Source organism: Bubalus bubalis, chromosome 8, assembly GCF_019923935.1.
Source record: "Bubalus bubalis isolate 160015118507 breed Murrah chromosome 8, NDDB_SH_1, whole genome shotgun sequence".
Taxonomy (NCBI): domain Eukaryota; kingdom Metazoa; phylum Chordata; class Mammalia; order Artiodactyla; family Bovidae; genus Bubalus; species Bubalus bubalis.
The window spans coordinates 14,737,758-14,754,181 of NC_059164.1; the positions used below are offsets into that span (position 1 = coordinate 14,737,758).

The 16,424-nt window shown below is 40.9% G+C and overlaps 1 protein-coding gene across 4 annotated transcripts in view; it reads right to left on the minus strand.

Moving 5' to 3' along the window:
• Positions 1–8,167: 8,167 nt before the first annotated feature.
• ASNS (asparagine synthetase (glutamine-hydrolyzing)) overlaps positions 8,168–16,424 on the minus strand; it is a 150,202-nt gene continuing 141,945 nt past the window's right edge. For all 4 annotated transcript variants that reach the window (XM_025290882.3, XM_044946471.2, XM_006074578.4 and 1 more), the window contains 9 exons: positions 15,319–15,504; positions 14,959–15,060; positions 13,943–14,070; positions 12,632–12,758; positions 11,242–11,348; positions 10,660–10,760; positions 9,275–9,356; positions 9,031–9,186; positions 8,168–8,504 (listed from right to left, as the gene is read on the minus strand). In XM_025290882.3, the coding sequence (XP_025146667.2) occupies positions 8,295–8,504; positions 9,031–9,186; positions 9,275–9,356; positions 10,660–10,760; positions 11,242–11,348; positions 12,632–12,758; positions 13,943–14,070; positions 14,959–15,060; positions 15,319–15,504 (1,199 nt within the window). In that variant the 3' untranslated portion in view covers positions 8,168–8,294. The remainder of the gene's footprint in view (positions 8,505–9,030; positions 9,187–9,274; positions 9,357–10,659; positions 10,761–11,241; positions 11,349–12,631; positions 12,759–13,942; positions 14,071–14,958; positions 15,061–15,318; positions 15,505–16,424) is intronic.

Sequence of the window (16,424 nt, forward strand, 5' to 3'; positions counted from 1 at the left end):
GGATTCTCTTACAATGTGAATGTCAGTGTTGCCCATGGCGTTGGGTTGGGGGTGGAGGGGAGGGATCTGAGGAGACAAGCCTGGGCTTTCTTTGCCATCAATCACAGCAACCCACCCCTTGCCTAGGCTGGCTCCACCATTTACACCTGCCTGGTTTCTCTCTATTTTTTTCAGTTGTACTGTGATATAATTGACATACAACACTGTTTATGTTTAATATTTATAGCACAATGACTTGGCATACATAATATTGTGGAATGATTACCATAAAATTTTAGTTAACATCCATCACCTTACATAGTTACAAAGAAAAAATTTGTTTTCCTTATGATGAAAATTCCCAGGTTTTACTCTCTTAGCAACTTTTCCTCTCAGCTATTGAGTGTGCAATTTCTGGTTGGGTGATGGTATATGACATATATCACATGTACAGTATAACAAAGATGTTTACAAGGTTATCACCTGGGGGTTGTGGATTTAATCTATGGCCACGGAAGATGCCTGCTGCATGTGTGAACATGCGTGCACACACATACATACTACATACAATTCAGCAGCTGAAACTGAAGGAAAATCCACCCCACCCCCCAAATCTTGTGGAACATTTTAGCTGAATATCATCTTGCCCCATCTTGTGGCCATTCGAGAACCCACAATCCAGACCACCCCTGTACCTAATACAGCAGAATGTAGATATCTGGGGATAACAACTGACACTCCTGTACCAAGTACAGTAGAACATGGCTCCATCTGGGGATAACAACTGGGTTGATATAATGTTGTGTTCAATGTGTTTCAGCAAAAATCCCAAATCAGTAGCCCATAAAATTTGATCTGATCAACTGATGCATAGCTTCAAAAAACCTGCCACTTAACCCATTTATGAGTCATTCTTTTATACTGTGTTTTCTTCTCACTCCTAGAAACAGACCAAGACAAATCCAGGGCTCTCCCCTAACCTTCCACTTTCAAATCTCCGGCTCCAGAACTTCTAACATCCTCACTAAAACCTCTGCTGATGAGCTTAACCCCATAAATTATAAAGGATGATGACCATTGTATTGGGGGGCTCATCAATTTTCTATGGGTCATATATCCCCAAATAAAAATCGCCTTGTTAGTATACAAGTCTGTTCTTTGGCATTCATTATAATCGACAGACAATTTCATTGGCCACGAGTTAACCACCTTCTCTTTCAATGTCTGGGCTGCTCATCCATTCCATTTCTTCATCCTTAAAATCCAGCAGCAATAGTGGGTACCTCTCAGGGTCGTTATAGAGACCTACCATGGTTTTAGATCAGGGCTAGGCTCACAGTGAATCACCAGTATAGGTCAGGTGGTGTTATGGGTAAAGAGTGCTCAGTACAAGGTTTTGTCTTTTAGCTGAATTAGAATAAACTGACATGAGGCAGAGCTCGCTAGTGTGGATGATCATACAAATGATGGTTTGTGTACGTCTGATTGCTCAAAAGGCAGATAAAAGCAGATAGGGGTTGTCCACATTCTAAGAACACACTTTGTACAGGTGTGTTTAGGATGGTGGATCAAAGAGGAGGGAGATAGAAGGTTTAGGGGAAAAAAATACATATATAGCTTATAATGGCCTGAAACTGCTCACTTATTACCTATAACTAACTATGGAGCTTCTGTGCTGGGGTTTATTTCATGAAAAGGAGATGTCCTCTCTCAAATTTGGTATGAACGTCTGTCCACATCACGGCATCTGAGGAATTCATGAAACTGTCTGGAGAGAAAACTGTGTCTCGGCTGCCACCTTGTGGCTCCTGTGCCATGTGCCTTCAGAAGGGAGGAGGAAAGCGCAACCCACTCCAGCGTTCTAGCCTTCAGAGTCCCAGGGACAGAGGAGCCTGGTCTATGGGGTCGCACAGAGTCGGACACGACTGATGCGACTCAGCAGCAGCACCAGCAGCCTTCAGAAATGAAATATTTTATACAGCAACAACCAATTTCTAAGATAAACTAACGATCGAAGTATGAATTTTTCCTTAGCATTACTAAAAATTCTCCAAGTTGCAAAGAGGACTATAAATTAATTTCTGACCTCCATTTATTGGCTAGCTAGCGTCTGAGATTAGGTAAGAGTTCACATAAGACCTAAATCACATAAAATCTAAATTGAACTAAGCAGTGTGTGTTTCTTTGTGTTCATTACAAAATTTCTTCAAATTTTTTAAAAAGAAATTCTCTCATGCTTAAATTAGTAGATATGTTAAAAAAAACTTACAAGCTATCCATTAAATGGAATATATAATCCCATTTGAAATACAGAATTAGAGAAAAATTATGGAAGTTTGCCATGCACATAATTATATTCTATACTCTAAGTCTTTGAAGGGTAACACAGAGAAGGGGTTAAGCTCAAAGGCCCTAAAATTCTGGAACCTGGGATCAAATAAACTCACTCTGACTAGCAGTTAGCTACACTAACCGGGGCATATGACCTAACACCTCAGCACCACTCTCATCTAGAGAACGTGGACGAGCTCCATAGCATATACCTCACAGGGCCGTAGTGGAGATTATTATAGCTTTAAAAGCAGTCTCTGGCATTCAGAAAAGATGACCTTTGGTTCTGAGTAAGCAAAATTAGGACAGCATGAGTTAATTTTATTGCTAGAAGTCAGCTTCCCCTCCTGAAAGCACTCCCCACCTCCACCTATGTTCAGGCAGCAATTTCCTCAGCTCTCTGGCCCCTGCCACCTCTGCCAGCACACTGTTGTATTGGCTGCTGATGATCCTTGAGGGGCAATTTTCTGCTGGAGCCTCTGGGTAAGAGCACTCAAAAGGATGAGCAGAGGGTCAGAATTGCTGCCCACCAGGCTTTGCTTTATGTCTCCCATTACACCCTTTTCAAATAGTATATATGTTTTGTTATTCTGTTACTGCTCCCCTGTTACATACTGAACAGATGCGGAGCAGGAAACTTTTCTTATAAGTTCATGAGGAGGTGCCACCTTGCACTTCAGTCTGTCACCCAGTAATCCTCAACTCTGGGCATGTGGCCAGGATGAGATGCAATTTTTGGTTGTCACTCTTGAAAAAGGGATGAGTATATTTTGTGTGTAGGAATGAGAGTGAACTGAGTATTTGGTGACTGAAGGGTGGATTTGGGGAGTTGCTGCTGCTGCTGCTGCTAAGTCGCTTTAGTCGTGTCCGACTCTGTGCGACCCCATAGATGGCAGCCCACCAGGCTCCCCCGTCCCTGGGATTCTCCAGGCAAGAACACTGGAGTGGGTTGCCATTTCCTTCTCCAATGCAGAAAAGTGAAAAGTGAAAGTGAAGTCGTTGAGTCTTGTCCAACTCTTAGCGACCCCATGGACTGCAGCCTACCAGGCTCCTCTGTCCATGGGATTTTCCAGGCAGAGTACTGGAGTGGGGTGCCATTGCCTTCTCCGGGAGAGTTGTTAGTACTATTCAAAAATATTTGACTTCCCTTTCTGGCAGGTGCAACCTTGAAGTTAGGAGTAGTCGCATAACTTGCTTTGACCTGTGAAAAAGCGATGTGTCCCTGCAGGATGGAAGATTAAGCTGTGGCACATGATTCACCCATCTTTATCCCCTGCTTTGCTGTTCATGGAAGTGTTAGTCAAACTGTGTTTCCATCAACTGGATCCCAGAGTGATATGACCCTTCAACACTGAGCAGAACCCACCAGAGGCCCAGATTAACATACAGTTTGAGCAAGAAATAACATGTTATTGAAATGCACTGAAAATTTGGATTGTTTTCTCATCATCTAACCCTTTATAGAAAATGATTATCATCACTGTGCTGCCCTGTAAGTAACCCAGCTCTCCCTGCTCTTGCTCCCAACTCAAGCCCAAGGAGGCCCTTTCCCCTAGTTCTTAATTCACAACAGAGAGTCAGGCTGTAGTTTCATGCTGGCAATGGGAGGATTGTCAGGAAAGACCACCACAAAGCCTCTGGAGCCAATCTGTCTGGCTAACTTGGGACTTCATCGCTTAGTAATTATCTGAATGATTTTGGCAAGTGACATATGTGTGTGTGTGTGTGTGTGTGTGTGCATGCACGCACGCACGTGTGTGCTCAGTCGCTTAGTTGTGTAAGACTCTTTGTGGTCTCATGGACTGTAGTTCACCAGGCTCCTCTGTCCATGGGATTTTCCAGGCAACAAAACTGGAGTGGGTTTCCATTTCCTGCTCCAGGGGATCTTCCCTACCCAGGGATCGAATCCTCCTCTCCTGTCTCCGGCATTGCCAGGTGGATTCTTTACCACTAGCACCACCTGGGAAGCCCTGGGGAAGTGACTTAAGCTTTGTCAAATAGAGATAATGAGGCTTACCTGTTCCAGCTACTCTGTCTGTGTAGGAAAACCTCTCAAAATGTAATGGTGTCCAATGACCATTTAGTAGGCTCACGGACTGATCAGTCAGGAATTTGGACAGAGCACAGCATAGATGGCTTATTTCTGCTCCCCACAACTGAGGTCTCAGCTGGCAGTCTCAGACTAGGAGCTGAAATCATCTGGAGGTTCACTCACTCCACATCTGGTGGACTCTGACTGAGATGTTGGCTGGGACAGCCCTAACTCTTATACACAGCCTCTCCACGTGGCTGGGACTGCTTACAACACACATCTAGAGAGAAAAAGCAGAGGCGAAATGCCTTGTGTGACCTCACCTCAGAAGTCACTTAATAATTGATTCATTTTGATATTTGGCAAAACTAATACAATTATGTAAAGTTTAAAAATAAAATAAAAAAAAAAATTGATTCCACTAGTCAAGGCACTCATAAAATTCTGCCAGGCTCATGACGATGGGAAAAAGACTGCCTCTTGAGAGGCACAGCAAGGCTCTGGCAGTCTGTGGGACTAGAAATACTGCTATGGCCACTTTCAGGAAATAAAATCTTCCCCACTTCCTCAGAGTGAAGGTTAACTCACTGAGAGAGTTAATGCAATCAAGTATTAATACTAGACCAGTTGGTAGGTATGTGTCTGATGTTGTGGTTTATCCACTGCAGATTTGAGCCATATGGAACTACCTCCCTGTGGCTGCCTTTTCCTCGTATGAGGACCCTCCTCCAAAGATCTATCAGACCTCAGACCAAACTAAGGCAACCTCTCACATATGTATGTATGAGAATGTGTATATATATACAGACACACAGAGAAATCTGTATGCAGGTCAAGAAGCTACAGTTAGAACTGGACATGGAACAATGGACTGGTTCCTAATTGGAAAAGGAGTATGTCAAGGCTGTATATTGTCACCCTGCTTATTTAACTTATATGCAGAGTACATCATGAGAAATGCTGGACTGGATGAAGCATAAGTTGGAATTAAGACCACCGGGAGAAAAATCAATAACCTCAGATATGCAGATGACACCACCCTAATGGCAGAAAGCAAAGAAGAACTAAAGAGCCTCTTGATGAAAGTGAAAGAGGAGAGTGAAAAATTTGGCTTAAAACTCAACATTCAGAAAACAAAGATCATGGCATCTGGTCCCATCACTTCATGGCAAAAAGATGGGGAAACATTGGAAACAGAGACAGACTTCATTTTCTTGGGCTCCAAAATCACTGCAGATGGTGACTGCAGTCATGAAATTACAAGGCTTGCTCCTTGGAAGTAAAGTTATGACTAACCTAGACAGCATATTCAAAAGCAGAGACATTACTTTGCTAACAAAGGTCCATCTAGTCAAAGCTTTGGTTTTTCCAATAGTCATGTATGGATGTGAGAGTTGGACTATAAAGAAAGCTGAGCGCTGAAGAATCAATGCTTTTGAACTGTGGTGTTGGAGAAGACTCTTGAGAGTCCCTTGGACTGCAAGGAGATCCAATCGGTCCATCCTAGAGGAAATCAGTCCTGAATATTCATTGGAAGGTCTGATGCTGAAGCTGAAACTCCAATACTTTGGCCACCTGATGCAAAGAGCTGACTCATTTGTAAAGACCCTGATGCTGGGAGGAGAAGGCACGAGAAGGGGACGACAGAGGATGAGATGGTTCGATGGCATCACCGACTGGATGGACATGAGTTTGAGTAAGCCCTGGGAGTTGGTGATGGACAAGGAAGCCTGGTGTACCGCAGTCCATGGGATCATGAAGAGTTGGACACAACCGAGTGACTGAACTGAACTGAATATTCCATTGTGTGTGCATGTGTGTGTACCACGTCTTTATCCATTCATCTGTTGATGGGCATTTAGGTTGTTTCCATGTTTTGGCTATTGTAAATAGTGCTGCTTTGAACATTAGGATGCATGTATATTTTTGAATTAGAGTTTTCTTCAAATATAGGCCCTGGAGTGGGATCGCTGGATCATATGGCAACTATTTTTCATTGAAGAACCTCCATACTGTTCTCCATAGTGGCTGTACCAATTTACATTCCCACCAACCCACCAAAAGGGTTTCCTTTCCTTCACACTCTCTCTAGCATCTGTTATTTGTAGACTTTTTAATACTGGCCATTCTGACCAGTGTGAGGTGATATCTCATTGCAGTTTTAATTTGCATTTCTCTAATAATTAACGGTGTTGCCCATTAGCCATCTAAATGTCTTCTTTGTAGAAATATCTATATCTTCTGCCCATTTTTCAATTGGGTTGTTTTGGAAATTAGGCCCTTGACCATTGCATCATTTGCCAACATTTTCTCCCATTCCATAGGTCATCTTTTCATTTTATGGTTTTCTTTGCTGTACAAAAAGCTTGTGTGTTTGATTAGGTCCCACTTGTTTCTTTTTGCTTTTACTTCTATTATCTTAGGAGACTGACCTAAGATGACATGGGTACGATTTATGTCAAAGTATATTTAAAGACTGTAAAATAAGCGAAGGCCTATAGCTCACCTTAAATAGTGTCCAGTTTCCAACTTACCAGCTGAATTCCTGGCCTACTCCCTCTTCCCATCAAGCATTCTTGTATGTATCTGTGCACCAGGAGTTTCCCCTTCAAAAATTTCTAATAACTAAACTCACCTTTAAAATAGATTTCACAATCCTGTCCCTAAACAACCAATGAGCATTCAAATGAAAATCGACCTGTTCATTGTTACATTCTCTCTTCCTCCAACTGGGCTCAGAATGCTTTTCCCTTTTATGAGAAATACGTGGCTCTAGAACAGGGCTTGGTAAACTACGGCCTATATGCTGAATCTAGCCCACTGCTTCTTTTTCTAAGTTTTAATAGAACACGGCCATGACCATATGTGTGCCTATCATGGCCTTGCCCCCGAGTTTCCATACCATCTGTGGCTGCTTTTACATCATAATGGCAGAGCTGAACAGCTCCAACAGAGGTCTGTAAGTCCTAAAACACTTACTGTCTAGCCCTGAAAAAGCCTGCTGACTCCCAATTTACAATTTACAGTTCCAGAAGAGATGTTGGATCAACAGAATAAGATGTAAATTACTATCCAAGGATGAAAAATGTTGCCTGATGTGTCAGTAAACAAAGGATATTGCAGCCATTAAGCTATCAGCCACCCGCCACCCAACTGGACACCCTGAGGGGTTCAGGATGGAGAAAAGCAGGATACTGGCCCTTGCGAGTTGAGGGGCACATCAAAGGAATCATTTCAATGAGGCCAGACTCTTGCATCTCCCCATACCTGGAAAAGTGCTAAATTCATTAACTTGAGATGCCTGGATTTCTCTACTAGTCATCTGTTGATATGTTAGACTACTTGGCCTTTGTGGCAAAAACTCCTGTATATCCTACCTCTTCCCTTACCTCTTTAGAGTGGTCGCTCAGAGCCATCTGAGAGGCTGTCGTCTTAAGTCAGAGACTCCACCTAATAAAACATAATTCTCAACTTTTAGGCTGTGCAGTTTGCAGTCAACCTATTTTACAAAACACAGCTGTCCAAGTCTTACAAGTTACTCACCTCTCCAGAGTGTAACTAGCCAGCTGTTGGGAATGCAGAGAGAACTAAGGGAGGAAGCCAGAGGAGGACCACACTCAGATGAGGCGAGGACCATAAGGATGCCCTACTGGCATGAGACCCAGAAGTCCTCTACAGGAGAGGGTGTGTGAGGTCTCCCAGCCATCAGATGGTTTCCCCTCTCCTATCTCACTCTCTACCTTCCTGTGATACAGTAAAAGCTGTTCAGTTTCTAGCTACCTCTAGCCACGGGGCTGTATGAATATAAATGACTACAGCAAAGTCTCGGATTTAAGACTTTTATTTTTTCACACCCAGGCAAGCCTGGGCGGTTGGCCCTTCCTGCCCTCAAGATCCCTACCCTTCACAAGGAGAAGAAACGATTACTTTGACTCCAGGGCTCAGCGAGTGCCTAAGCTTTGGCAGCGGCCTTGTAATGGGTCAGAGTGCGGGCAGAAGGGTCCGTGGCGTTGGTCCACCTGGGCATCCAGTAATGGGGCAGCCAGTCGGCACGGCCCGGGTAGTGGTTTTCAAAGATCTGACGGTAGTAATAGCCTTCTTTTGTTTTGGGGGTGTTGATGGGAAATTTCTGGGCTGCGCTTGCCATTGCTGCATCATCAACCTGTAAGAGTAATAGGATAGAAGTGAAATGGCCTTACAAATGGCACAGAAATATATGTACTTAATCTGGTTTCACAAAAACAAAAATCAAACAAACAAAAAAAAAAGAAAGAAAAGATATCTCTGAATACTGAGAGACTCTTAATCCCTTAGAAAATGCTAAAATACCCTAATGTACGTAGCTGCAGTGACCTTTAAGGAACATTCACATGCATAGTTCTCCAAAGTGGTGGCTCTAAGTGTTTGATTCTTTTGTGTGTAAGTCTGGCACCCAACAGGTGCCCCAAACTGTGTAAGATACCAGCCAGAGAAGACCACTAAGTCTCCTCTCTCTATTCTAGATGCTACTTATAATCCTTCATACTACTTAATTTTTACAGAATTCTTGAAATTTAAAAGAAGTAGTATTTATAGGGAATCCCTCCTACAGTCACAAAACATTTAAATTAAATACAAAATGAACAGTGATTACAACTTTGCATCCAATTGTCTTATTCCAGAAAATATACTTTTAAAAGATATGATACCTGATGTTCAATATAGTCCTGTAAAATCCTAAACCAGGAATTTTTAACTGAGGTTATTCCATCACTGAAGGCTTCTTTTGGTCGCCAGAGAATCTCTTTAGGTATCAGATTGGAGTCCTCAAATGTCTCTCTCAGGAGATGCTTTTCTATCCCATTCTGACATGAAAATGAAAGGAATATCAGTAAAAGTTCTAAATATGACCAGTGTCAATGGACAGTTTTTACCTTAAGTTGATTTACCCACCTTGGGAACTCTCATATCTGGTGGCAGAGACAAGTAGTAGGAAGAAAAGCGATGATCCAAGAAAGGGACTCTCAATTCAAGGCTTAAAAAGGAAAATAAAATCTAAACCAAAATGGATCTTTAGTGCCCGTCAGTTTCGATTCTGATTTGGTTTCCTAGGAAATCACCCAGCCTCTAAATGATGTTAAGATCATAAAGTCATTTTTACAGCCCTACATAACTGCCCTACATTAAATGCATGAGTACAAAAACCTTCACTCAAAATATAAATTATGTTGTCTAGGGAGTGAACAAACTACTGGAGAATAATTACTTTTACTTTCCCTTCTGTAATCTATTAAATATCTCAAAAAGCAGAAAAAGAATTATGAGTGCTCTGAACATTAAGAATGGACTTTGCCTAGACTTTTCTGAGTCACAGTTTTCTCTCGGTGAGACTATCTATTATAATGCCAATCTGTGGCTATTACCCTATCTACCTGTCCTAAGGGTTCAAAGAACAGATGATGTGACCTCTGATGAAAAACACCATGGACCACTGATTTATACTGAATATAAGTTATTAATCAATTAGTAATAAAAATGTCTGAATTCAGTTCATTCTCCAACCTATTATTTTCTAACCTACGTGTGATTTGGTAGAAGCAACCAAAAAAGACTGTTTATCACATACAGTTGTTATTGCTGTTTAGTCACTAAGTTGTGTCTGACTCTTTTGCGACCTCATGGACTATACCCAACCAAGCTTCTCTGTTCATGGGATTTCCCAGGCAAGAACGCTGGAGTGGTGGGTTGCCATTTCCTTCTCCAGGGGATCTTTCTGACCCAGGGATTGAACCTGCCACTCCAGCACTGGGCAGGGGGATTCTTTACCACTGAGTCATCAGGGAAGTCCCATCACATATGGTTAAGAGTCTTTAAATGACCAGCTTTAAAAAGTGCTAACTTTCAATAATCAGAAATGATGCCAAAGAGACCTATTTTATAAGCTAATCAAACCTCTTGCATCTTCACTTCCCTCTCCCCTACATGGTCCCCATAGCATCAAACAGACATGGCAAGCAAGCACTAAGGGCTCACTAAACTACATGAAGCTGTATAAGCTTTATTTCTCTTAAAAAGACCCAAAAGAGCTGCAAGCGCCTTCCCTCTCAGCTGCCCAGAAGTGGGCAGAATGTTATGTTTTCAAGACAGAAACTCCACCTGAAACCACCTATCCACGACTTAGCCTGACAACAGCACTCTGATTCAGCTTACTCCCTCTGCACTGAGACAAGCTTCATCTTTTCTATAAAAGGCATACTTCACAGCATACACTAAATGAAAAGAAAGCCTTTTGTTTTTTGAGGTTATTTTTATAATCACTTCCTAAAATATCAAGATACCCATGGGCTGCAGTAGTTCGATCTGCTCGGAGAACATCAAACAAGTAGAGTTCCCTTAGAAGCCGCTCACTCTCCTCCTCAGCTTTCTCCGGGGAAGGAGCCTGTTTACAAACAGAGCGGAAGTTAAAAATACACCCTTCAAGCTTTGCTTTTGGTACATGAAATTTCTTATTTCTTATTCTTGCACACAACTCCAACTCTAAAGGTGGGTAAGACAAAAAAACCACCAAAGCTTAGGGAACAAAGTAAATGCTTTATAAAGCATGCCTTCCTTCACTCCAAGACTGCTAGAACCAATAGATAAAATGACAGGTTCACATTGTCCAAAGCCCATAAGACAACAGGGGACTAAGAAATACCAGAAATGTGATTCTTATGTTAACTAGTTTTTTAAAAATGGGTATTATCTGACACGATTAAGACTTCTTTCTCGCCCAAATACAGACCGTATCAGATTTTCTCAAATGCATCACAGAATATTCCAAGTGTTACTGTTATATCAAAAAAGAAAATAGGAAATGGTCAAATAATTCATACTTTTCTTCCCCTAGGACCAATATCCTTCCATTTGAGAATGCATACCTTGTGAAAATATATATAACCCTGCGTAAGTTCATCTGAACCTTCTCCAGAGAAGATCACCACGCTATCTGTGTTCTTCCGAATGTACTTAGAAATTAAGTACATACCTTAAACAAGAGACAGAAATTGTTAATGTCCACATAACCCTCTACCAAAAATGTCTCTTATTTGGTTTCTGAAAATGGCGGCAAGCTTTGCTATTAGATTAGACTCTGTTATTGTGAAGTAGTTTGCAAAATAATGACCTTTTATCTACAGTGCAACCCACTTATATGTACTTAATCTAAAAGTTGTACTTCTGTGATGACATAGCCCTTTCATAATTTTATATATAGGTTTTTAAATATTCCTGCTTTCAGACCAAGAATGTCTATCTGCAAATTTTGCTAAACAATGTCAAAAATGCTAAAAAAATTCTGCTGAACAATGACTCGAATGTCTTAAATTTGATAACTCTCACACTAGTATCACTACATGAAAATAATAAGTTGGGGTTTTGGTAGCTTAATTTTAATTTGGGGCTTCGTCCGTCATACTCCCCATTCAGCGTATTTCAAATACAGAAAAGCATGTTAAAAGATGCTGGTTGGTCCTGCTCCACAGCCCTGTAAACTAGTATTTGTTCTTGGGTTTTTTCATTATCACCTCCCTAGTGATACTTTTTAGATCTTTTCCCCTAATCTCCTTCACCAATGAAATGTTAGTACCAGAAATACTGTGTATCTGTCTAAGTACTTTGGAAAGCCAGAAACCACTGTAATACCTAAGATTTTTGCCCTTCAAGAAATCATTTTTGCTCCTTTGGAAGAGACAGCACCCCAGTGATGTTTAAAGCATGAGAATGCAGACTCTAAACTTTGCAATGGAATCCTACTGGATTCTGAGTTCCTTAAAAGAGAGGTGTGTCTAAGCCAATAGCGTTTAGAGGCTCAGCAATATTTGACCAGTCTGATTTGGAGGACAATTATGATCTTAGTATGTACCCACAGGGTAAAGCAAGTATTTATTCCTAGACAATAATAGTTATTGATGGACTATTTACCAAAATATATCTAAAACAAGGATTCTTTACAGAAACTAGTTAGAATGTATAGTCCAACAACCTTTTATACAGAAAAACAGGGGGAAAGAGGGTACAGAAAACTATGCATCAACTCTTGGAAGAAATATAAATAGTGATACCAAAATGTGGAAGTTTAACTATATATTCTTAATTCTTAAGGAATTAAGGAGTTCTTAAATCGTTTCATCTTCAACAACTGCTGACACAGGAATTTGACCTGAGTTCATTCATGAGTATTGTTCTTTAAACAACTGCTTGAAATAGTAGTTTTTAAACCTTACACTCTTTTCAGTATTAAAATCTTTTGGGGATCATAAAATACCTTACCTACTGAAGCACGGACTGTTGTAATATCATAAGTTTCCAAGGAAAATATGACTTCATCCAGGACCTGAATGCCTTCCTCAGAGTTAAAGAGGACTTCATGGTGTTCGCTCCCAATATGATTTGCCACCTGATTACATAAAGAAATATGCATATGCCTGTTTTTTTAAGAAAAGGACTACTCTTTCAAGAAAAAGCTGTGGTTTTTTCGGCCATTTCATATAGTATGTGGGATCGTAGGTCCCCGACCAGGGACCAACCAAGCTCATGACCCTTGCATTGGAAGCTCAGTCTTAACTACTAGACCACCAGGGAAGTTCCAGAAAAGGAAAACTCTCGAAAATGAAACAGTAGTTCATAACGCATCATGAATTAACAATGGTGAAAAACAAGCAAGACAAACTAAGAGGAAATGATTTCACAGGCCACCACAGTACAGGGAAATGATTCTCCAGGCCACTGCATACAAGCCCCATTAGTCTGGCTCCCCTGTGTCCCCCAGTGTCTGCCCTCCACTGACCACAAGAGGTGGACCTCCTGTCTGCCCTTCTCACTCCGAGACTTCACCCTAACAAGCATGGCCTCCACTCCCCTCATGCTGATTTTATCACCTTTTGGCCCTCCTGCAATGCCTCATTTTACATCTAGAATGCTATTTCTAACTTAAGGCCCCTCCCCTCATTCAGTTTTCTCTGGCTCTTGCGGATTCATTCAGCATCAGTCAACTGGCTTTCAGACCACTCTTGATCTCTCATCTACTATATGGAAGTTCCATCAGAGTGGGAACAAGGTCTGCCACACACTGAATATGTACAACGTTCTCTCTGCCCACAGTCCTAAACACAGTATCTTAAAAGAAAATGAAAAGCAACAAGAACAGCTAACATTCTAAGTACTTACTACACGCTAGGTTCTATCTCACACACTTTATATGAACTATGTAATTTTCACCTCGAAACTGTGCCACAGTAGATATGAGCACAGTAGATATGAGTGTGGGCTTGTGTGCTAAAGTGAAGATTTGAAACCAACAATCAGACTCCAAAGCCTTTAGCCTTAACCACTCTACTATGCCCTTACTCTTCAAAGGACAGGATTACCATCATTGGGTTTTATGAGGATTGTGTGGCCCATAGAAGATAAAAGTACCCAAAATACAGTGTACAGCACAATAGATTTTCAATAGGCGTTTCATTCCGTTTTAATATATTTAATTCAAAACAATTACCTAACTCAATACAGCAGCAAAGTATAGAATCATCAATTATTAACAAGTCTGTCTTAACCACCTAACAGGAAGAGGCAGTGTCTTACCTTTCTAGCAGCTAGTAAATCGGGACTGTCTTCCATGCCAATCGCAAATGTCTGGAGGGGGTACTGAACTTGGGCCTCTTTTAGCTGCTTCAACAGAGTGGCAGCAACCAAACTGGAATCCAAGCCACCTATGAGCAAGACAGAAAGTGTGGTGGTTATGGGCCTTACCTAAGAGAGGAGCAGAGATTATTTATATTCCTCCTAAGCACCAAGATTAGAGTTTGCCTTTAAAATCCCCAAGTTTTATAAACTGAAAACCAACTTGAGTAAGAAAAATCTAACAGTTAACCTGTCATAATGGTAACAGTACTTAAATTGGTTAAAAGCCACTATGCCAAAGAATTGATGCTTTTGAACTGTGGTGCTGGAGAAGACTCTTCAGAGTCCCTTGGACAGGAAGGAAATCAAACTAGTCCATCCTAAAGGAAATCAACCCTGAATATTCACTGGAAGGACTGATACTGAAGCTCCAATACTTTGGCCACCTGACGCGAAGAGCTGACTCACTGGAAAAGACCCTGATGCTGGGAAAGACCGAAGGCGAGAGGAGAAGAGGGTAACAAAGAATGAGATGGTTGGATGGCATCATGGACTCAATGGACATGAGTCTGAGCAAACTCCGGGAGATAGTGAAGGACAGGGGAAGCCTGGTGTGCTGCAGTCTATGGGGCTGCAAAGAGTTGGACACTACTGAGTGAGTGACTGAACAACAACAAAAAACACTACACATTTTAGGGCTTACATCAAGACTGTGGAGTAGGAGGACATGAACATTCTCAAACATGTTTCCTAGCTCACTCATGCCAATACAATTATAGTATAACTTTCTGTTGCTGTATTATTTTGAATATTGAAAGCAACTTACAGGAAACGTTTTCATCCTATAATGGAGGAAAGGTTGAATCAATAGTAAGTATTTTAAGTAAGTATTTTATAGTCTAAGCCTCCAGGATAGTTATAAATCATTTAAATGACATATGCATGAAATGTAATTAGATTTTTTAAGCTGACTTCACCTGATAAAAGGCAGCCAATCCTTCTGTCCGTCATCAAACGTTTCTTAACGGCATTGTCAAAAAGAATCCGGAGGTTGCTCTTCACAGTTTCTATCTCAAAACCTATTAACACATAAAGGAAATGAAACAGCTGCAGAAAGGTCTGGGCTGAATTATTTATTGAAACAGGTATGCAACCATCCACCTCCATCATGATGGCATTTGCTCAACAGTGAAGCAGGCCGAATTTCAGTGTGCCGTCACCTCCAAGTGAAAAAGGAAGCAGGTTTGCAAACTGAGGTCATTTCAGCGATGTGAGAGTGCAGCTTTCCTTGAGGGGCGGGAGGTGGGGAACAGGTGGATGGGCATCTGCTCTCTCACCTGGGAAGAGTTTCTCCACGCTGTCATACAGGGCATGCAGAGGCTCGTCTCGACAGTGATGGTGCTTCACCATTTCCACCGACGCCACTTTGCCGTTTGGCTTTAAGTCCAAAACTTCATAATGTCCTGGCAAAAAAGGCTCCACTTTTAAAAAAGGAGTCATGGAGTGCTTCAAGTTAACCAGTCCTACAAAATCAAAAAGATAAATTTATTCAAATGAGGATAATACTTCATAGTAACTTTCATGTCTAAATTCCTCTTTATTTTCTTTTTAATACAAATACAATGTCCACTGCATAAGCAAAATAGGAAAAATATAATTACCTCAAACCCTACTAGAAAGGTACTAGAGTACAGAGATGTACAGAAAAATTAAACTGATTTCTAATAATTTAAGGCAATAGGAAAACCTCCAATGTTTAATTTCTTCTCCCTAGCTGGAATTTCTGATTTTAAAAAATCTATTTTCTTTACTAAGCAAACAAAAGATACATTTATTAAGCAAAAAGATGGACTTGAAATTTAATTTTATGATATCCTGGCAGTCATTTGTCATCCCTGAGGTATTTTTAAATAAACAGCTATGGTTCTCAGTCCTTTAATAAGCAAAATGATCCACTGTTAAGGTACTTTAAACTCAGATATCCCTTATGTAGTTATTATATACTGTGTGTGAGTTAAATGTTACAATTTAAATTTTCTAAGTTCTCACAGGAAGTAATCAACTTGACATCACGATTTTGATTTTAAAAAAAGTTTTATTGTAAATAGTAACAGCCTATCCACACAGAATACTTATGATGTACAATTTGAGTTTGTTAACCCAAGAATCTACTGTGTAGTATGGAATACAAACAGCAAATGAGATTCAGATCCTACCACCCAGCAGACCTCAAGTGAGGCACACAGCCCCTGCGGAAGTTGAGGAGCAATTACGATTTAAAGCACCGCAACCAAATGAGTTTTAGATAGTCTATTCTGGAAGCACTGAGAAAGGAAAACTGCTGTAGTACCCTAGATGAGACCTGTTGTTTAGAAAAGGGCAGTTAAAGATGTAAAAAAAACTTACAAGTCAAGAAATCTCAGAGGGTAAACTGGATGTGAGA